Genomic DNA, 18,479 nt, shown 5'->3' with positions numbered 1-18,479 from the left:
CAGTAACCAGCTGTCATGTTAAACACTTCATAGTAAAAAATATTTAAACCTTCAAGAAGTATTACTAATGTTTTCAGCTTTTCCGTCTAAGTAAACGTTTATTTCTTTTGCGTATAAATAAAAATAAATGTCTTGGCACATTCTAAAAATATTTTAGAGTTCAGTGATGAATAGATTACTATTGTTATACTACTATCAATATTTTATTATAAAGACTAACTGGAGACAATGGGATTATAACTGATCAAAATAAAGCTTTTTACCTTCCAACTTATCTGCTATCTGAATTATAAACAAATAACATTGTTTATTACTTTCTTAGTATTTACTAACTGACATTTGAGTGAAATAGCAAACATTATCTCCTGCCCCCATTTCAATATTCTGAAGGAAGTAATTAGCAAATCAAAGTATTGTATTTTGATTTGCGCATGCAGCGTGTTTTACATCACTGCTTTGCTTTTGGTGATGTAACGCTTGGATGCAGCTGCCTGCTTGTGACCGTGGGAATTTCTTCCATGAAGCTATTAGCTAATTTTGGACTGATCTGAAGTTGGCTTGTAGCAACTGACTCTGCAGTGTCTCTTCAGACCATGTAAGTGGGCATCTATTGAAACGGTGTTGGGATTTTTCGTGCCATTAGTTTTCATGGCTGAGTTGCTGTTGTTCCCCTTGTCTTCAGCTTGTTATGACGCCACTCAATGTTCAGGTGACTCTGCGATATTTAGCTGGCTGTAAGTGACATGACAGGACTTAATGAAGAGGTGACATCTTGTCTCAGTGTCATGCTGGAATTCACTGAGCTAAAACAAAGGAAGCCTGTCTTTCACAAATAGAAACAATCTGAATACCTGAGCTGCTTTTATACACGTGACTGGAACATGTGGATTAAACCATTCAGAAAGGTGGCTCAAATTGGCTAAACGGGTTTGGCTAAACTTTTTTTAAAGCTTAAAAAAACAAAAAAAACAACTTTTTTTTGTTCTGGCTCATACCACTGATCCCACTGTCTGAGTGTCTGCTTAATTTTACATATGACTATGTGACCCTGGTCTCTCTTTGTTAGTGTCGGTCAAAATAAAGACATTTGCTGTGGCTGATTCTCAGAGGTGAGCAGACTGGCTGAGGATTTAGTTCTTCTCGTTGGCTTGGAAACCCTGTGTTTCTAAAACATCCCAGAAATTGATCGTTCCATTTTTTGACCCATTACTTGTTTAGTAAAGTAACCAGACTAAAACATTTTTAAAAATAATAATCTAGGAAGTCCAGCCATTTTTCAAAAACCCTCTCATCCAGCAGTTAGTTTTTGATCTTTTAATGACAATGTTCCTCCAACCTAAGACATAAAAAACACAACATTAAAAAGAAACACACGTTTACTCCAAACCTGTCTAACTACCGGATGAAACAAATAAAATACAACTGATTTTTAGTCACTTACTCTTGCAGTTACAAGTTAACACAGAAACAATCTGAACGTGTCCCTAACAGATAACTTAGCTTATCAGAAACAATCTTTTTTAAATAAACTCTGGCCACATCGACAATATTTACATATAAAACTGAATTTGAATTTACACGAATCACCTCACAAACACTCTTCTAAATTACATATGCAGAGTTCATATCTATTAATAAAAAAATGCAGTCTGTTTGAACATGGGTTCAGTCTGAACAGAACCACAAACAGACTTGTGGAGACATTACTGTCCCTTGGAAGTCCTGAATCAATCAGAGGAGTCTGTTTTGAAAATGTTCAACATGACAAACAACAGAAAGCGGCTGCTTCAGAGGGAGGTCTCCAGACTGTGCAGGGGGCTTCCTGGACAGGGTGGCAGTCCTGCCGAGTTAGGTGGGATTAGGCCGGACCGGGAGCCATCTCTGTGCAGCGGGATGATGCGCTCCAACGCGTTATTGTTCTGGTTGGGCGAGGACGGCGGAGGCTGCAGGTTGGACAGTCCGGTCAGTGTCAGTGGCGGCGGAATGATGGAGTTCCGCTTGGTGGGCGGGTCGTCCTCGTCCTCGTTCTCGTCAATCAGCGGGATCTGGGTTTCTAAGTCCTCGATGCGGAACTCGGGGTGACTCATGAAGTTGTGGATGGAGCTGCGTGACTCTGGCGTCTCCAGGCCCTCGTAAGGAGACACGCTGTCTCTGAAGGCGTTCACAACACGAATCTACCAGACAAAGAGGAGTGGAAGGTGATTAAAGGAGCATTTCAGAAACTGAAATCATTCTTCTATTAAAGCTGCTGTATGTAACTTTTATGTTAAATAAATAAATAAATTTCTTTATTCTTTTTATATATATATGTGTGTGTGTGTGTTTTACATTTTTGTTAAAATTATCATTATGTCCTGTCAAACTAAAAAAGCACTACGAGATACTTTTTAAATAATTAATATTATTACATCTAGCAGCTGTTTGTCTCATATGCGGTTTGTTTACAGTATAATTATTCTCAAAGTTGGGTAGTAACTAGTTACATTAGCTCAAATATATTTACTTGAGTGACTTTTATGTTAAAAAATACTTTTAGGCYTATTTTTACTACAATGGACTTTTTTACTTTTACTTGAGCAATTCTCTACTCTTACTTGAGTMAAATTTCTGTATCCTCARCCCAGTGTGAGTWACTTCAGTGAATGAAGAACAAATATGTTAGAACCAAAAATTCACCAGACACACACCTGSAGTTTTTGCTAAAGAAACTGATTTRAAAAATATTTTGTCTGATTTTGTAATTTWTTTGTTACTTTYATGAATTGTTGTCATTTTGCTCCTTAAAATACCAAAATTTACACTTAATTTTAAATTTAGGTCTTATTATGTCATTTTTAAATATTAAATGATWGATAATTTGATCAGTTACTCAGTACTTGAGTAGACGTTTTACCAAATACTTTTTTACTTTTACTTTAGTAATTTCAATTTTCAATTTTTACTTCTACTTGAGTAAAAATATGTTGAAGTAGTGCTTCTGTTACTTGAGTACAATTTTTGGCTACTTTTCCCACCTCTATTTCTTCTTTAGAAATTATACTTTATACTCAAATCTTGCTAAATCTGTAGAGTTTATCAACACAGAATTCTTGATCAGAGTATTCTAAATGAATCCGTGGCCTTGTTGAAACTTTTTGCCATTGTTATACATTTGAAATGTGTGACGGCAATAAAGCCACATTTTGAAAAATATTTTCCTGCATATCCACACACAGAGAGAGGGAGCTAAAAGTTTCAGTAACAAAACAGACATTATCATCAGCAACAACAACAGCAGAAGTTTTCTCAAGCTGCAGCGCTGTACCTGCGTCTGGATCCGGTTGAGGCTGCGGCACCACAGCGCCTGACCCCTCCTCAGCTCCATCTCAGCATGGTCAATCTCGTCTTTGTSTTGAAGCTCCTCCAGCTCTTCCTCTGGGATCTCCTCCTGCTGGGTGCCATGACCGGCTGTTTTCAGGAACCGCAGCCAGCTGGTGGGGACGCTGGACACCAGCTGGGAGAGGAACCAGATTACAAACCAGTCAGASACACAAAAACAAACCCCACTCTGAGGTCAGCTGGGGTGACCAGATGACCTACTTTGTTAAGATGATTTAYCCGGCAAACTAAGATRATTTCCTGCATTCTAGTTGACGGCCAAAATTCTACAAGATAAACGCTTAAATTTAAAGTAAGCACAGAAAATACTTAACTATTCTGTTACGTTTTTGTTCACATGTGAGTCGGATGTTAGAACTGTTTATTTCCTCCGGAGATGGATGGTGACGTCACAACAACACAGCAACGTTACACCAGACAACCACAGCAGATGCAGTCATAATACAATAGGCTCCAGAAACAACAAAAAGTACATATTTGTCTTCTGTAATCCTCAGATCAATAAAATCCCGATTTATGATATATTGTTGTTTTTGACACAGGAGAACTTCAAGACGTTCAAGAACTAGAGCAGAACTACAGCTAAGATCATGTTTCATTGTTTCATTTCCCTAACAGTCGAGTTTAACTTTCAAAATGCAGTAAATGCTGCACAGAATGCACATTCAAATGCAAACGTTTTCTGTGGTTCTACCAGTTTAAATTAATTTGCTTTTCTTTGATATTTCCCTGTTAATTTTGCCAGTTATTGAGGCACTAGAAGTATTTATTAGAGGTAAATAATACAAGAAAGGGTCTTTTTCTAAAGAACACTGCTATGCAAAATTAACCTTTTCTTTTTGTAAACTTAACAGATAATTAATGTAATTCACTATAAATTAATCTACTCAGCATGTGTAATTTTCACAGGAAAACTGGAACAGCTGCCACAGCTTCCCTGTAAAAATGACACTTTTWAAAAAAACTTTGTTGCTTCTAAATTTCCTCATCTGAACTCACTTTTCAGATCATTCTTAACGGCTTATTCCTACTTTAAAAGTGATTTCATCTACCTTTAAAAATGTATTTTTAAAAAGTGGATTAATGGTGTAATCCATGCTTTGTATGCAGTTTTTCTTTTGAGTTTGTTTTAGTTGACTTAACATTAGTGAGAATAAAAAAAAATCTGATTCACATTTGAGGATTTCTGATCTTTTGAGCCCAGGGTTGCTTGCTGCTACTTAGTAAAAAAAAAGCTGTAAGTGAGCATTAAGGGCCTGTAAACTTCATCTTTGAGAACCTTTGAATTGGTTCAGGTTCAACAATCTTCTTATTAGTTTTATCTATAAAAAACAAAAGCAAAGCTGTGCACTAACAGTTCAAGAGTTGTGAGAATTGCATTCTAGGACAAAAGGTACCAAATATATTGCTCGTTTGCACAAAGTAAATAAAAAGAAATGTGCTTTAAACTCATCATAATCTCATCCAAGTACGAAAGAAAACGTAATTCTATGGACACACTCGCTGTAATTGGCATGAGTTCTGGTTTTGGTCTCATATTTACAATTCAAATAACATTGGCCAAGTAAAAGATTATCCTACCTGCCCCCAAATGAGACTACCAAGGCCCAGGAAGACGCACCAGAGCCACTGTTCTATGGTCAGAGGTACACAGCTGAAAGCTTTACCACCAAAGTGCACAATAAACACCTGGAGAGACCAAAAAACAAGGTTTGATGCCCTCACAGTGTCGATTCACCCAGYGGTACAAAGTCCTTGCCAGTGAAGGGTTACCTGTACAATAAGGGTTCCCAGGATAATGGAGCAGAAGATGGGGTTGTTGAAAACACCCTTGAAGACRTTCCGCTCTCCATGGATCTTGCGAGCGTTGAACTCGTTGAAGATCTGCATGAGGACGAACGTGTTGAACACAATGGTGTAGTGTTCAGAGGGCGGAGCGTGAAGCGGGGCGTTCCTCCCGGAGTCGATGTCGAACATCTTTTCACCTACAGAAGAACGGGATGAAGATCAGTGTCCTATGAGGATTTTACAAATCACCCAAAATAAATGAATAAAAAAACCCATACCAAATGCTCATCAGTCTCTTACTAGGTAAAAATCTAATATTCTCTATAATGTCTAGTTTGCTAATGGGGGACTATTATGTATTTTCTAAGAACACTGTGGCATTTTATAGCACTATCAAGTAACTGTGTTATTTTCAGTTGTGATAAAAATTCTATTTCTATAAAATATGATTTAAAAGAAATTTTTCCATTTCCTAATCAAACGCTTTGAAATTGGGCATCTGTCGCTTTAAAAATTCCTGCTCATTCTGAAACTCTGCCTCACAACATGGCTCCTCTATTAACTCTTTAATAAGTTTTTTTAACCAACATTTCACTGAGAAGTAGCTCGTATAATGAGCTCGGCTGATGCTCAGTTCCACCAGGTGTTTGCTAATTGCTGCTGGCTAGTCTGAAGGAGCTGAGTWGGGGATTCATGGGGAGGGAAAAGCTTCTCCAAGAAGGTTCAACCAGGCGTTWAGCACAGCTAAATGGCTGCCACTGGASATTAAAGGTTCTCTCAAACATGCGTGAAATAATCAAGGCAGCACTCCTGGTCTGTTTTTGATGGAGTGACATTATAACATGATGGAAAGCTCAAACAAGTTGATTTTACATAACACTGATCCTTTAAATCCCTTTGCACTCAAACATACCAAGAATCTGTGTTTTGACTGACCGACAAAGAGCAGCGTGAAGATCAGTGTCAGCTGGTAGACGGCGTGGCCCAGGATGTTCTTCATCATGGTGCGCGAGATGAGTGGCTCGTTGCGCCCGTACGGGTTCCTGAGCAGCAGCGCCTCGGTCGGCGGCTCCGTGGCGAGGGCCAATGAGGCGAAGGTGTCCATGATGAGGTTGACCCATAACATCTGCACAGCTTTCAGAGGAGAATCCTGGAAATGGACACAGAGATGTCCTCAGTGCTTAAAGTAAAAAAAAAAATCCTGAGCCTAAAACTTATAGTGATGATAGAAATTAACTATGCCGTTGCTGTTGCCACAGTTTAATAAAAAGTGTCTGAATAGTACAAACCATTGCTTCTAACAATACAATTAACAAGCTAAACACTCAAACTTAAATAAGACTTCAGTACATTTCAACTCGAAACAAAATGTAAAATGTCTGTGCCCTACAGGTTTGCCTTACAGGCAAATATCAATCAGCATTAAATAAGAGTCCTTTTAGTCAATGTCTTTGCAAGTAATTTAGAACATGCAACATTACCAACTAAATCAGTGTTTCTCAACCTTTTTCAGGCCAGCGCCCCTCTAGCCTTTATCCAGGTCCCTCATCGCCCCCAACAAAGAATTTGTAGGCTACTTTGCACTGACTATTATTTTATTATTAATATTACTGTCACTATTGTAGATGTTTTGATTTTTATGCTCGTTTCTGTATTTATCATCAAGGTAATTTCCCAGAGAATAAAAAAGTCATGGGAATAGAAATTATTTTCACAGGCGTCTAAGAAAATGCAATGAACATTCAAGTTAAAATTGGTAGGCCTAACAGCAGCCAATCAGAGTGGAAAAAATATTCTTATTCTTTTCCATTTTCTAGCTGTTAAATATGCCACAAAATGACCAGATAAAAGATGAACAACATGCCAGTTTAAACTTTGATCTATTTGATCTATAACGACTGAGCTCTGCAACATTAAAACATGGATAGAACTGTATAACTCTTCTTCTCTTCAGTGTTTCTGTGGGTGCAGCTCTGTGCTGCCTTCAGGAGAATGGGACATCAGAGTATCATCCATAAAACTTCACCCACATGGCATTTATTGTGCAAACCAGAGCTTTCAGTGGAAAAACAAAAGTTCCAGATCCTTTTAATGCCATACAAATATGAGACAGAATCATGGATTATATCTTTATATAAACCTGTCTATTTATTTATAGATTAATAGTTTTACTGGACAGAGATTACAAAGAACAAATGTGGTTCTTAATCAAGTCCTAATGAGTCAAATTGAAAGTGTCATGGAGTCATCAGACTCATGACATTAACACTGACATGAAAAATAATATTGAAGAAATAAATATATCAAATCTAATTAAAAACATAAATAAGTGATAAGTTATTTACTGTTATGGTCTGTAAGATATATTTATTCTCAGTACTAGATGTGGTCTCAACAAACGCATGACATTTCAACAATATTATTTTACCTTTTATCTGGAAATAGTGTCTGTTTATTCTTGCCATACAGTCATATCTGTATTAAGTAGCTTGAAAGGTCTTGCCATACCAGTTTATTCCTCTGTATTTACTTTGGTTTCTTAGTTTATTCTTGCATTTTGTTCTTCATTCATTTCCATTTAGTTTCCTTTGATTAGTATTATCCTCTCTTGGTTTATTGCTATGTCCACTTTAGTTTCTTTCCTGTTGCTAGATTTATTTGATCGTTTATTGACGCTCAGTAATCTTCACTCATCACCTGCTGCGCTGCCTAATCATCATGTGTTTCACATCATGTGCTGATTTTTCACTGTTCAGCATCGGATTCTCTGTTTTTATGCCATAATTCACATCTAGTTCGTCGCTCCGTTTTATGTCCCGCTTCTCCTGTTTCAGAGTTTTGCACAATGTGCGCGTCTTTTTTCTTTTTTTTAAGCCCCTTAGGTGCAGGGCGGTCGGGAAGCGTATCGATGGGGAAAAGGCAGACTGACATAAACCTTTTAAAACAACGGAAACAATTTCTGCATTCTGATTATTGAAATTTAAAAGTGCTGTGGTACCGTTGTTCTATCACCCGCGTTTCATACCGGACCACATACAGCTCCGGTGTTAACGCTATAAAATTAATGCTACGAAATACAGTTTTAGCAAGTTGCTCAAAGTCTAAACTGGTATTGTTGTGATTGTAAGGTGTAAAGTTTACCTTCGACCAAACGCCCCCCAAAAGAATCCCAGCGCCCCCTGTTGTAAAACTTTCCGCCAGCTTCCCGTCTTGTCCCCTTTCCCCTAGCCATGCCCAGCGCCACTTGTTTTTAATTCCTTTCTCAAGTAAAAGTGTTTCTTTACCGGGTGAGGCAACTCCACCTTCTTTCATATAGCATTTGATTTAATCGCCGAACTGAACGCCTGCGCTTYTTTTCTACAAAGCGTTTTACAGTCACTGGTCAAGAACACGGGAGCTAGAATTCTGATTGGCAGACATCTTTGTAGACGGAGCTCTTTAAGCCCGGAGACTAGTTTAGTTGAGGCGGACCGTTTGGTCAAAAGCCGGAAATCCGGCCGGAGCTCTTTAAGCCCTGGATGAACTGTTTAGTTCTTGATTATTCTGTGTATATTTTTTGAGACAACGACACGAGGATGGATTAAATCAAGTTAGGAAATGTAATTTTCATAGCATCTTAGATATATTGTACAGAATCCTGAAGTAACCAAAGGGAAAACTGAACCATTATTAAAATGCATCATTGTGATGACATAAAAATGGAARTGTTTACGTATTTGTAACAATTTCAAGAAATTAAAAAAAAACATTTTTTACAGCTATATCTAGTATAGCAAGTTCTAGATATAACATCTGTGAAACGTGTCTATCGATTTTGCCAAAAGTTCCCCAATGAAAATGTTATGCTATGTTAATACATGTCAATATTCTGAAAGTGTGTTATGTTGTGTATGTCTGACCTGGGTAATGCAGGCTCCGGTGATGGCCACGGTGACAGCAACCACATTGACCGTGAGTTGGAATTGCAGGAACTTGGAAATGCTGTCGTACACGTTTCGGCCCCACATGACGGCCTTGACGATGCTGGAGAAGTTGTCGTCTGTCAGGATGATGTCGGACGCCTCCTTTGCTACGTCGGTCCCTGCGATGCCCTGTAGATCGGCAGCTGAGCGTTAGGGCCAGGACACGTTTGAAGTGTTCATGAATATAAATCCCCCGGAAATGCTAACAGGTGCACATTGTTCAGGAATGTAAAACGCTGTACCATAGCAAAGCCGACATCTGCTTTCTTGAGGGCGGGGCCATCGTTTGTGCCATCTCCTGTTACTGCGACAACCTGCCTCTGCTCCAGCACTGTGCTGTCAATGATACCTTTAAAACAAAAAAGAGATCGCACAGGTGAAAGAACAATGACRCTATYGAGTTGTTTCCAGCCCACTTTTTGTCAATTTTACCCACTTATCTTTACAGAACTGTTCTAATCCAGCCACACTGCAGGGTTTCCCGGCAGCATGAACAGCCTTCTTACACCTTCATTTTGTTTTTCTTCACCCATGTAAAGAAGGACTTGTGTTTTAGGTCTTTGTCTTGCTGCAGAACCCAAGTTTACTTCAGCTTAAGGTCCCAAACAGATGGCCGGTCGTTCTCCTTCAGGAAGTTTTGGTTGACAGCAGAATTCATTGTTCCATTTAATACCTCCAGATCATTACACTTCCACCACCACATTTTACTGTTGGTATGGTGTTTTTCTGAAATGAACCCACTGGTGCTGTTTACGAGGTGTGACAGTTGAAGAGAAAAAGAGGAGCTGTGGGCAAAACTATTTGTTCCGCTAATGTCAAAAATACACAAGTGCTTTGTTTCTGCTAWATAAGARACGCAATTAAAGTCACACATGAATAAGTTTGTTCACACATGCAATGCTGCAACATCATACTCCAACTACTCCTTATCCTCTTCTTCTTCGTGATTTGTGTATGACCTGAAGATTCAAGAAAATGACTACATGAAACCTTTCTGAGAACATGATAAAGGCTAAAGTCAAAAACCAATGCTGACCAAAATAGGAAATAAAAAAACCTCACAGAGGGCCCATCTCACATTTACTAAAGTAACATCTTGATAGAGCTTGAGGAATTCTGAAAAAGTAATACTGATAAGTTTTTGGAAGGTCCCATCAATAACCTGCTGAAACTGATAAAGACAAATTCTGCTCTTTACAAGAACATTGTGAAAGAAAATCTTATCACTACAGTGCAAAACCTCTCAGGGCACCAGAATGCAACTCTGAATGGCTGAAAAAGTACAAAATGAAGGTTAAAATCTGATTTAGAGCCTCTGGCAGGCAGACCATGCTCTGAACTCTCCAATGTGGCTGAATAAGAACAAGGTTGCTTTGGAAAGCCGGTTAAAATTCCTCCACAGGAATGTGAACAACCTCCTTGCTAGTTGCTGTAAACCCTTGAAAGCAGTTGAAACCACCCGAGTGTGGTGGAATACCTTTCACAGCACTGTCTAAGTGAGTAAACCTGCCACCCCATTATTTCTGGATTGATTTATACTTCACTGACCTTTAACCAGAGTGTGTTTGTCCATTGGGGATGACCGGGCAAGGACTCTCAATTTGGGCCAAATCTTATCGATACGCTCCTGCTCGATCTGACGAGACGAAGGAGAGAAAAATCTTTGATCTGATTTGCAAGCAGTCACCACAGAAAACGACGTGACGTACACAGGCAGGGGCAGAATTAGATTTTCACACTTCTTTGCTTCAAGCCTTTTCCGCTGTCATTTGTCTGACCTCGCCCGACTCGTTGCGGATCCGCTGGTTGAACTCTTTCCCCTCTATGCACAGGAAGTCGTCTCCAGGTTGYAAAATGCCACATTTGCTGGCGATGGCTCTAGCAGTGTTGATATTGTCTCCAGTCACCATGCGGACAGTGATCCCAGCCCTCTGGCACTTTCTGATAGCTTCTGGTACCTTAGGTGAACAACAAAGAACAGATGCACAGAGGGTCAACCCGGAGGGGAGTCTATCTGCACCGCATGCAGATAGACACCAGTTGTTGAACTGCTCCACTATGAAATGACAGTAGTTCCATAGTTGCCTCCTCAACATTTATTAYAATGTCAACCAAAGTGATTTTATTCAGTCCCAAATGTTCTATCAGTTCCCYCGAAATGCTCCACTCTGACCCCTCATGTGAAAGTCTTTTGTTCCCATCAGATCACGTTAACACCTTTCTAGACGTGATGTGCAATCAGTAATGCATGCTTTTAAAACCTCCCAGTTGGATTATTGCGGTTCTCTTCTAACTGCCTTGCACTGGTTCAAAATGTGGAAGCACAATTTTGCTTAAAAAATTCCCCACTTCCCAGAACAAGTCTTGATGCTCAATTCCAAGTTTTTGCTAAAATCTGATTTTTTTTTTTTGGTCGTTCAGACTACTAATTACAGAACCTCTTACGGGAGATGGGGAAAATTGTTTCTTTCGCGTTCCCTCGCAATAATGTACTGATCAGTTCATGAGGCRTAATTTAATACTGAAGATCTTTCTTACAGTGGCCACCGTACTTTCTGCTTTAACATAAAGATTTCATGAGGTTTTTCCATGTATGTTAATGTCTCGTTKGTGAAATATCTGAAGTTTTATATCGTTTTCTTCAAGATAGAAATGCATCACAGACCTATGTGCAAAATGCAAAAGCAAAACAGGTCCCCTAGGGGGCTCTGTACCTAATTAAATGCAACCTCAATTTACAGGCCCCATTCCACCCGCATACGCAAAAGGAAGAATGCTGACGTCACACAGCAGCACTGTTTACAGAATTCATAATGGATGGAGTCGTTTATGGATAGTTTTAGAGTTTATTCATCAAAGGGAGCCGTTAGTATCAACACAAGATCGTAGCAAGAYGGAGGAAGCTAATAAAAAATAAATAAAAGCACATCTAATAGTGATGGTATTTTGTGGAGCAGTCAATGCAGCGTCTGTGGAGAGGTCTGTTTGGATGTGCAATCAGAATGAAGAGTGATGTGATTGTGATGCGATGTCCTTCACTGACATAGACTTCCTTCATAAGTTCATAATCATAATTTTCAACCATTTTTTACATCCGGATGTACTGAGTCTGGCTTAAGGCATCAGTGACATAAAAGTTGGATAAAATGYGACATGTTCTGACTGYAAACACTTTGAAAACAGTCAGATATTTTGTACTATATATGGGAGAGGCTCAAAGCAGATTTTTTTTCTGCTTTGAGTCTCTCCCATATATAGTACAAAATTGACCGTTCAGACTGACATGAAAAAGTCGGATAYAGTTCGCAAGAAAAGCTACTTTGGGTCACGTTTACCCACTTTGTGAATGTACCCTTAGAAAGCTCTTGGAAGTTGTAGCCGTTTACCAAGGAAGATGACAAACCTCAGGTCGTACAGGGTCTTCAATGCCAACCACAGCGATGCATGTCAGTCTAGTGAGGATCTCCGCCTCGTTGTCCCAATCAGGCTCTCCATCAGCGATAGAGAAGTCTCTGTAGGCAAGACAGATCGTCCGTAGCCCCTCTGATGCCATCGACTCAATCACATTTTTCACTAGTTGGTCTCGATCCTTGGGTTTGAAGATCTTGGCCTCTCCACTGGCCGTCAAGATTTTACTGCACCTGGAACCAGATGCAGTACACGTGATCAGAGTATGACTACGAGTGCAGAACTGAGTAGGCAGAGGCAGTGGACCTACTTCTTAAGCAAGATCTCAGCGGCTCCTTTACTGAACATTCGGTAGCTGCCGTCAAAGGTCTTCAACACGGTGCTCATGGATTTCCTCACGGAGTTGAACGTGTAAACCTTGAACAGCTTCTCCTCTGGGATTTCATTTCGAACGCTCTGGTAGTCTCGGTTCAAGTCTAGACTGAGTCCCAGTAAGGCACATTCGGTTTTGTTTCCTACTTGGCGAGGCAGCCCACCCTCTCTCTCCGGAGGCTGTGGGAAGGAARAAGAAAATTTWGCTACATCGCATGATTAGCAGTAGMTTAAAGTGGTGCAACTTCAAAAAGTGCTGAATAGCTTTTATATTTTTCTTTTTCCATTGGCCTCTATAAAGAAGAATCTTTGGTAGAGAATTTTATCCTTATTTGTGAAATAACCATGGACTTAGAACATGCAATTCCACTGGTCAACAGGCAAAAAAATTGTCTGTGGTTTTTCAACTGTTTTAGGGTCATGTTGGTGAGCTGAATCCAAAAATCACATTGGTTTTGCTCAATCAGGTCAACTTTCTGAACTATGGAGCAACATGAGCATCAAATGCTTGACTTGTTCTCAAATCTGGAATCRGTTTCCTGAGAATCTGATCAATGAGACATGAGCAGGAGGAGAGATTMCATCAGGACAGAAAAGAGAGAGAATTTTACACAATGAAGACGTAATGTTCAATTCACATGTACTTACCCTTATCAGTGTTTATTATTCAATTTACCCAAATCCAAGTTTGTGACATCTAATTAATACATTCTGTGAGAAAAAAAAAAGTTTTCTCCTAAAACTTTTTCTGCGTGAGAAATATTAATATTAACAGAAATGAACTGATAATGTCATAAAAATGTCATCAGTTTAGTCAGAAGATCAGATTTCTCTAAAGYAAATTAGAATAAAAACCTGATTGATAAAAATGTATGTCATTTATGGATTCAGCAGTGCAAAAATGACATATCAGCATATCAGCAACCCATTTAATAGCAACTTAGGTTTACCAAAATAGACATAAGTCAACAACGGAACCTAGATGCTCAGCCAGAAAATGTACAATTGTTAGACTTGGACAACATAAACTTCTCTGTATACCAAAGTATTCTAAAGCTAAATATGAAGAAACTTGTTCAACAACTGGTGCTTGCCCAGACAACATCATTAACAAGCCAATGATCCTAAACAAATCAACAAATCCATAARAGAATGATTGGAAAGGCAATGGCAATGCAATAGTCTCTTCAAGGTCCAGACCTCCTCCCAACTTAACGGCTGTCTTTGGACCTTAGGAGATCTGTGACGAGAGAGATGTCTCCAAATGTAATGATGGTATCAGAAAATGTCACCATAATGACAGAATGGCATAATAAAGACATGCAGAAAAAGACTATTTAAGTTATTCGATAAGCTGGTAATTATGAGGTATACTAAGATTTTAATACACAGCATTTACATCTTGCATTCATCTTTTTTTAAATAAAAATCAGTCATGTAAATTTTGTTTAAAACTTTAGATCTAAATTACTCAACAATTGGTAAAGATCTTTTTGTTTTAGGTCCTGATCTGTAAAACTCTGTGTGTGTTTGCACAACGACTGTGGGGTGAAAAGGTAATAGAAAAATTGACATATCAGAGATTCCAAGTAGTATAGAAAAGGTGTGGAATCGATGCACTTTAAAGCTGTGCTAGAAATGTCAGATGTAAGAAAAGAAAGGAAAAGAAAAGAAAAGAAAAGAAAAGAAAAGAAAAGAAAAGAAAAGAAAAGAAAAGAAAAGAAAAGAAAAGAAAAGAAAAGAAAAGCAACATTCTGTAACAGCCAAGCAGAAATCTGCTGACCAGAAAAAAAAAAATGTCATTGCTTCCTAAACTCCTGGCTACAACCAAACCCGCTTTTCTGCTTCAGTCTGTCAAGTGCATCCTGCAGACTGTGATTTGATGAGTCCTGAGCTTACTGTGGCAGTGTGCTAAATACTTAACCCACAGCTTCCTGAATGAGCAGCTATTTTTAAAGCTTACCATAATCTTGGTGGTGTAGGCGCAGTTGACCCCGATGCCCAGGATGAGCAGATCCAGTATCTTGGTTGGGATGAGATCCGGCTCTGGGACTTTTGTATAGTGTCTCCCTGCGATGTAGGCCTGCACCACCGTCATGCGGTTCATGGTCAGCGTCCCCGTCTTGTCTGAGCAGATGGCTGTGGCGTTCCCCATTGTCTCACAGGCATCGAGGTGGCGGACCAAGTTATTGTCTTTCATCATTTTCTGACACACAAATAACACAGAGAGCAGCGTTACTGRATTCAGATTCCTAAATCCATACTTCACACTCTCCAGCAGCCACAATTTTAAAATCTTGCTGTGTGAATAAGGCATTAGGAATGAAGCAAAATGTATTATAACATGTTCTGGTCAGATAAAAGCAAAATTGCACTTTTTGGTCTACAGTCTACACTGTTTGTAACAATGTCTGTCACCCTAAGCTGACCATCCTCATGGCAAAACATGGCAGTGGCAGCATYGTGCTTTTATTARCAGTTGGTGGGAGGTTGCAAAGACTTGGAYCTGGAGGAGCTAATGACACCTGAGGATTAAAAACTTATGAAGATGCAATGCATTAAGGTTTATGGTTGTAAAATGACAAAATTAGAAACAGAGTTATAAACATTTTTACAAGCTCCTACAATACCAGCTTGCAGTTACTGACACAAATCATACTCAGATGAGTCATGACATTGGAATCTCTTTGTATGCAGACAGACGTGAAGCTGACAGACATTGCAAAACTGACCTTGACCGAATACGCTAGGGAAATGGTGACGGCCAGGGGGAGACCCTCAGGCACAGCCACCACMAGCACAGTCACGCCGATGATGAAGAACTTGACCATGAACTGCACATAGATGGAAACGCACTCTTGCAACCAGGGAAGGCCCTGAATCCAGAAGGTATCGATCAGGAAGCGAGTGATTAGGATGATGACGGTGAGGGCCGACATCAACAGACCTGAGAACAGGAGAGGAAAAYAACAGGAAAAATAAAAGCAAATGGATTGCAATGAGTGATGGTTAAAACGCCTTTAAGTTCTTTGGCTGAGACTTTGTAGATGAGTTATGTATCTCATTCAGCATAACTTTCAACAGAACTATGGAAGCCTTGAAACACAAGGCTGTTGACACATTTTTTAAGTCTGACTAAACGTTCTTTTTCTCTCGACTTCAAAAATAACAGAAGTAAAAAAGACACGAATATTGTGAAATTTTGTGGGATTTTTGTCAAATATTTTTTCTCTTGAAGGAGAGGATAGAAAAATTGTGATGTTCAAAATTTGATCAATTGTGTTTTTATATCAAGTACTTCTCACTTTAACAGCATAGTTCCTTAATTTCTCCACCAAGCAACCAACAGAGTGAAAAAGAAAAATATATTTTTTAGCCTTGGTTTTTCTCTCTAGCTCAAATTCTGAAAAGTAAAAAAATAAAATAAAAAAAATAAAAAATTGTGTGATTTTTGTAAGTCTTTTTTAAATCTCATCCAAGAAACAGAACATGTATTAAGTTTCTTTTTTTTCACTTAAGTGTTAAAGGGTAAGTAGACAAAAACTCTTCTCACCCAACAAAGAGAAAAAGAAAAAGATGACTTTGGGGAAAAAAAAACTTTTCTTCTTTTTCTGTTTGGATGAGATGGAAATGGCATGACAAATTATTCTTCCCTCTTGCCATCCAGGACATAAACAAAAGAAGTTTTTTCCCTTGGCTGTCAGGGTTTCCGTACATAACCGACCCACAAAGATCCATATGAATACAAACATTCCAACATTTTAAAACGTGTCAATTTTACATTTAGCTTAACCATAATTTTTTTTCATTATGTAAGATCCTAGATCATTGTGGCTTCTAGTGGTATAATAGTCCCAGTWACAAACTGAATACCAGTCCCCTGTTTGTACCTGCTCTGCCGATCTGGACGGCCAGTTTGGTCAGCTTCCCCTGAAGGACAGATTTCTCCTTTTTTGGAAGAACCTTCTTCTTCTTCTCTGGTTCTCCATCTTCRTTGAGTGGTTGCATCTCAACAGTAGCTCTGTCCTTGTTTTTCTCTACATGGGRTAATAGAAGAAGTCAGTAAAGCCTCCAAAWTGAAGAACTCATTCAGCTTTAAAGACACGCTTTAAAAATGTAGCAAAACCCTAATAATTTCCAGTTTTACTGGGAAAAAAAACGCAACTCAAAACATGACAAATAAAGAACAATTTCCAGAGATGCATCTTTGAAAAGAAAACTTAAAATGCCAACATCTGTCTTGACTTCAAAAGCAACTAAAATCAGACTTAAGATCATGAGACAACAGTTGTTGGAAGCTGGTTTCACACAAAACAAACTGAATCMCATGAGCAACACCTGTCACTGAAATCATAACCATCTTGGAGCTTTTTCCTTGTTTTACGCTAAAGAAATTCAGTCGGCCAATGCTGATCAAAAACCACATCTCTTGTCCAGGGAACCCAGGCAAGCAATATCTAAGTCGCGTTTAAAGCCTTCCCCTGCACTAGGTTATAGAAAAAGCTCAAATGTCCCACTTGGCATTGAATGCACCATTAGTTTTATAGGCTTTCAACACAACAGAAAAAAACTTGGTGTATTTATGTGTAAGCTCTTTAGACTTGTGCAGACCACAGATGAGTGGAAACCGAGGTTTTTTGTTGGAGGGGTTATAAGGAAAAGTCCTGGTGGTTGAGYGTCAACTAGATATATGCATTGTATTAATATCTGTGGAAGCTTTTCACAATCCATTATGTATGGTGCAGCTCCTCTAATTAAGCCTCCCYTTGTATGGCTGGAGAGTAAAGAGTGCCAAATTACAATAAATAACTAATYTATGAAATACCTATTTAAAAGTGTTGTTAATTCATTAAAAGTTTAAATAAATGCAGAAATCATTAATTAAATATAGAATTAATTATATGTGCCTCAATTAAACATACTGATTTCATATTTCAAAAATGTATATAATTATTTCATGATTTAATAAATGACTTCATCCTGTGTATGAATTCATTTAAACAGTGAGCTTCAGTGGGTGGGATCAGCTTCAGCTTCTGACTTCTGATTGGCTGCTTCAAACAGCCAGTCAAGACGACTCCTTCCAARTTTGCTGTGCCTGTTCTCTAACAATAAATAATATAAATAAATACTTTTGGGGYGACACCATTATAGACAATAGCTGTCCAGAGTGCAGGTTATCATGGCAACGTGTGSTAATCCCAGTGTTAGCTTGTTGTGATGAGCTAAGTCACAGCAGATCTTCAACCTGACCTGTAACAACAAGTCAGGTTGAAGATCTAAGTCACTAAGTCCCTAACCACAGGACATCGTTTCCAGTTCCCAACACAAGCAGAAACACCMGCAGAGTTAACCAGTACTGCTTTGTGTCACCAAGGTGGGGGTATCTGCTGGGGTGTCTGTGTCTATGTGAGCGTGTGTGTGACCGAGCTGATCCCATTTTTGTAATGAGGTTATTAGTGGACAAGAAGGCACCAGCAGCAGGGAGGAGAAGAAAGCAGCTGCCGAGCTTAATGCCGATAATCTTCTTGCTCCTAATCACCATCAACAGAGTCAGGAGCACCTGCTGCT

The 18,479-nt window shown here is 38.9% G+C and overlaps 1 protein-coding gene across 1 annotated transcript in view; it reads right to left on the bottom strand.

The window, feature by feature from the left end:
• Positions 1 to 1,299: 1,299 nt before the first annotated feature.
• The window catches only part of LOC103465674 (plasma membrane calcium-transporting ATPase 1-like), a 38,492-nt gene continuing 21,312 nt past the window's right edge, over positions 1,300 to 18,479 (bottom strand). Inside the window, exons 5-18 of the mRNA XM_017305140.1 lie at positions 16,799 to 16,957; positions 15,641 to 15,855; positions 14,872 to 15,114; positions 12,847 to 13,088; positions 12,532 to 12,769; positions 10,907 to 11,086; positions 10,677 to 10,764; positions 9,371 to 9,477; positions 9,066 to 9,257; positions 6,103 to 6,316; positions 5,152 to 5,363; positions 4,960 to 5,067; positions 3,305 to 3,493; positions 1,300 to 2,174 (exon numbers count right to left, since the gene is read on the bottom strand). Coding sequence (XP_017160629.1) covers positions 1,788 to 2,174; positions 3,305 to 3,493; positions 4,960 to 5,067; positions 5,152 to 5,363; positions 6,103 to 6,316; positions 9,066 to 9,257; positions 9,371 to 9,477; positions 10,677 to 10,764; positions 10,907 to 11,086; positions 12,532 to 12,769; positions 12,847 to 13,088; positions 14,872 to 15,114; positions 15,641 to 15,855; positions 16,799 to 16,957 — 2,774 coding nt within the window. The 3' untranslated portion in view covers positions 1,300 to 1,787. The remainder of the gene's footprint in view (positions 2,175 to 3,304; positions 3,494 to 4,959; positions 5,068 to 5,151; positions 5,364 to 6,102; positions 6,317 to 9,065; positions 9,258 to 9,370; positions 9,478 to 10,676; positions 10,765 to 10,906; positions 11,087 to 12,531; positions 12,770 to 12,846; positions 13,089 to 14,871; positions 15,115 to 15,640; positions 15,856 to 16,798; positions 16,958 to 18,479) is intronic.

This window comes from Poecilia reticulata, linkage group LG6, assembly GCF_000633615.1.
Source record: "Poecilia reticulata strain Guanapo linkage group LG6, Guppy_female_1.0+MT, whole genome shotgun sequence".
Lineage (NCBI taxonomy): Eukaryota > Metazoa > Chordata > Actinopteri > Cyprinodontiformes > Poeciliidae > Poecilia > Poecilia reticulata.
Note: the sequence above shows the minus strand (reverse complement) of the source record. Positions and strands in the feature narration are given on the sequence as shown.